The 4252-nt window shown below is 35.2% G+C and overlaps 1 protein-coding gene across 1 annotated transcript in view; it reads right to left on the bottom strand.

Annotated features, from left to right (window-relative positions):
* Positions 1–1032: 1032 nt before the first annotated feature.
* MYO3B (myosin IIIB) overlaps positions 1033–4252 on the bottom strand; it is a 72273-nt gene continuing 69053 nt past the window's right edge. Inside the window, 3 exon segments of the mRNA XM_053698421.1 lie at positions 1033–1324; positions 1326–1349; positions 1351–1380. Of these exon segments, the coding sequence (XP_053554396.1) occupies positions 1229–1324; positions 1326–1349; positions 1351–1380 (150 nt within the window). The 3' untranslated portion in view covers positions 1033–1228.

Genomic DNA, 4252 nt, shown 5'->3' with positions numbered 1-4252 from the left:
GCCTTTAAAGGGACATGAAACCCTTTTTTTTTTTCTTTCATGATTCAAATAGAGCAAAACAATTTTTAACAAACTTTCCAATTTACTTCATTATCTAATTTGATTTGTTCTTTTGGGAAAGCTCAGAATCGTTAAAGGGACATAATACTCATAATGCTAAATCACTTGAAACTGATGCAGTATAACTGTAAAAAAGCTGACAGGAAAATATCACCCTGAGGCATCTCTATGTAAAAAAGGAAGATATTTTACCTCACAATTTCCTCAGCTAAGCAGAGTAAGTTCTGTTTAAAAGTTATACTCAGCTGCTGCCCAGCTGCAGGTAAAAAAAAAATAAAACATGAAGAAATGAACTGCAGCCAATCAACATCCGCAGGTGCAGAGGTCATGAACGCTTTTACTGTGATTTCACTTAACTCTCATGAGATTTCATAGTAAACTTCCTTAAACCTGAATAGGGAAATCAGATGAGTGTGCACGTACGCTCACTCCTTAGCTGTCCTGGGACAGTACATACTGATTTGCTGCTTATAAGTCCTTTACAATGGGATGTGGCTACAGAGGAATTTTTGAGGTAAAATATCTTTCTTTTTTACATAGAGATGTTCAGGTAATATTTTCTAGTCAGCTTTTTACAGCTATGCTGCATCACTTCCAAGTGTTTCAACATTTGGGTATCATGGCCCTTTGAGGCTAGCTGCTGATTGGTGGCTGCACATATTTGCCTCCTGTCATTGGCTTACTAATGTTTCATCTAGCTCCCAGTAAAGCATTGCTGCTCCTTTAATAAAGGATACTAAGAGAATAAAGAAAAAATTGATAATAGAAGCTAATTGGAGAGTTGTTAAAATTGAATGCTGTATCTGCAATCATCAACTAAACATTTTGGGGTTTCATGTCCCTTTTACCGGCCACATCAATGGAGATAAGATAAAAATTCTCCAGACATACTCATAAGACTTAACAATTCTGAAACAGCAAAATTATAAAACGTTTGCTAACAAAAGCACAGTTTTAAAATGCATCTTTATTTACAGACCAGTTGTTGAATTATGAGCTAGAGGGCGCCACACATGGAGAGATGCAAAGGGTTTTTTGTTAGGAAACGTAGAGCAGGTCATTTTTGCAATCAGCTAAGTCCCATATAAAGGTCTATAAGTCATGTGGAGGACAGTATTTCTCTTGTCTCATATTACAGAAGCTACTCTCAACAGTATTTTCATACCAACTAAAGTCTGGTCTGTGCTTGTGGAAATCGGCTTTCCTCATCTAGCAAGGGACAGAAGACCATTGGTTTCTGAAGAAAGGTGTCTAAGAGTGGGCGGGTTGTCCTCATATTCCACCAATGCATGCATCAATTCCGTCATTCTGATACTCTATCTGTAGGGGGATAAAGCAGAAACAAATTCTGGCAAAGCTTGGAAAGGTGATACACTCTCAGATACTAATATAAATGGTAAAAAAAAAAACCGATTGTACAATGTATAGTTAACAAACCACAATCATCAGCCATCATCACCTGTTATGTAGGTGGATTACTCAAATATTGTAGTTTGAAATTAATATGAGTTTAAAGGGACAGTAAACACCAGAATTTTTGTTGTTTAAAAAGGTAGATAATCCCTCTATTACCCCATTCCCCAATTTTGCATAACCAACACAGTTATAATAATATTACTTTTTACCTCTGTGTATTACCTTGTATCTATGCCTCTGCAAACTGCCCCCTTATTCAGTTCTTTTGACAGACATGCATTTTTAGCCAATCAGTGCTTGCTCTTAAGAGCCTTCACGTACCGGAGCTCAATGTTAATCTATATGAAACACATGAACTAACGCCCTCTAGTGGTGAAAAACTGTCAAATGCTTTCCGATTAGAGGCAGTCTTCAAGGTCTAAGAAATTAGCACATGGACCCTCCTAGATTTAGCTTTCAACTAAGAATACCAGAGAACAAAGGCAAAATTGGTAATAAATGTAAATTGGAAAGTTGGGTTATAAAATTACATGGCCCTATTTAAATCAAGAAAGATTTTTTTTTACTTTACTGTCCCTTTAACTTTATAAGTGTAGTAGCATATTTTCTTGTCAGATGTCACACATACTGGTCCCAATGTCCATTTAGTCAATTTACTTTAATATAAACTGCCTCAGCATTCCAACTTAACTTTCCTTGCCCCAGATAAATGTCAGTGTGGTCTCATAACCCAATTAAAATGCATTAAAGCAAATTACTTTACGCTGAGAGTAATTTTCTTCTATAACACCATTCTTTGCTAAATGTATTTAAAAACAGTTAAAAAACAAATCACACTAACATAAAGCAGTGGGCACAAATCTATTGTGATTTCTCACTGTTATCGTAAGTTGATATTTTGGACCAATAGACCATGGCCCTTATTCAAAATTAAGCAAGACTGCAACTTGCTTGAAACATTCAAAGCCGCTATCAAATCAAGCAGTCCTGGCTGATATACATGGCTCATTCCCTGATGTGTGAAACATTGCAGGAAAATATACATTCTTGCAAATATTGGATACTTGGCCTATTGGCTGTGAATTCTAACTGCAAATCTTTGCCATCTACTTGCTGGAGAGACACTTTGTAAAGCAATGGAGGAAATAGATCCAGATAGCAGTGCAACAAAAAGTACTGTATATGCATAGAGTATCATTTTATTTTATTGTATCTATTTTTATATCTCTAGGCACATTGCAAGACATCTTAAGTTATGTTGAAAAAATATATAAAAAAATGAAGCACTAGCGCCTGAAAACTCTGCTTGGTTTTTTCTAGGGGACTCGCAAATTGTTTTTAAAAAAAAAACACTTAAAATGCCAAGTTTACTGGGTGAGTACATTCTGCATTGTAAACATGTTTAAGAATTTTTTTTTTCTGATGGGACTGGAATCTTGCTCTCAAAATCTCAGCTAGATTCCATGGGAATGTGGTACAATGAAGCTATGAAATAACTAGGGTCGCCTTGACTCGACTTGCTACTAATTATTGATAGCTCTCTAATTGTGGGTCGCTAAATCATAGTGACTGCTGATAGCTGGTTAGCCGTTTCTATAACGCAGTCATCCTTTTCTGAGCCCCAGCAGCAATAACACTGGCACCTATGTTAAATAGCTAACAGTGTTATAGCCTACTAAAAATAACCATAAATAAAACTAAAGCAACTTCCAGTATACCGGATGTTTACAATGGGTTTGAAGGACCGATTATTTGAAAAGATTGTAATATTATTTTAGCTTCAAATAATATTTCTTATTTATTTATTTTATTTATTTTTATTTTTACAGATTATATTTAGAGGCCTATTTATTTAAAGATCTGTCGAACATGATCCGACCCAGGTCCGACCAGACCTCGCTGAATGTGGAGAGGCAATACGTATTCAGCATTGCACCAGCAGCTCTTGTGAGACTACTGGTGCACAACGTCCCCGCCCCCTGCAGATCTCAGCCAATCGGCCGCCAGCAAGGGGTTTCAAATCAACCCCGATCGACTTGATCGGGTTTGAATTGTGCGGATCTCTGTCCGCCTGCTCAGAGCAGGAGGACAGGGTTATGGAGCAGCGGGCTTTAGACCGCTGCTTCATAACTGCTGTTTCTTCTGGCGAGTCTGAAGACTCGCCAGAAACACGGGGCCCTTAATGTGAAATGTCAAACAGCCATATCTGTAATTGAAAGGAAAATTTCAAATTGCAAGGAAAAACAAATTTTAGTAAATGTATTTATCGAAATTGAATAAGCACTACATATACACACACGCACATATACTGTATATATATACACTGTATATATATATATATATATACACACACACATACATACATATACACACACACATATACTGTATATATATACACTGTATATATATATATACACACACACATACATACATATACACACACACACATATACTGTATATATATATACACTGTATATATATATATATATATATATATATACACACACACACACATACATACATATACACACACACACATATATTGTATATATATACACTGTATATATATATATATATACACACACACACACACACATACATATACACACACACACATATATTGTATATATATATACACTGTATATATATATATATATATATATATATATATATATACACACACACACACATACATATACACACACACATACATATACACACACATATACTGTATATATATATATATATATATATATATACACTGTATATATATATA

The sequence above is a fragment of the Bombina bombina genome, chromosome 1 (genome assembly GCF_027579735.1).
Source record: "Bombina bombina isolate aBomBom1 chromosome 1, aBomBom1.pri, whole genome shotgun sequence".
In the NCBI taxonomy this organism is placed as follows: domain Eukaryota; kingdom Metazoa; phylum Chordata; class Amphibia; order Anura; family Bombinatoridae; genus Bombina; species Bombina bombina.
Note: the sequence above shows the minus strand (reverse complement) of the source record. Positions and strands in the feature narration are given on the sequence as shown.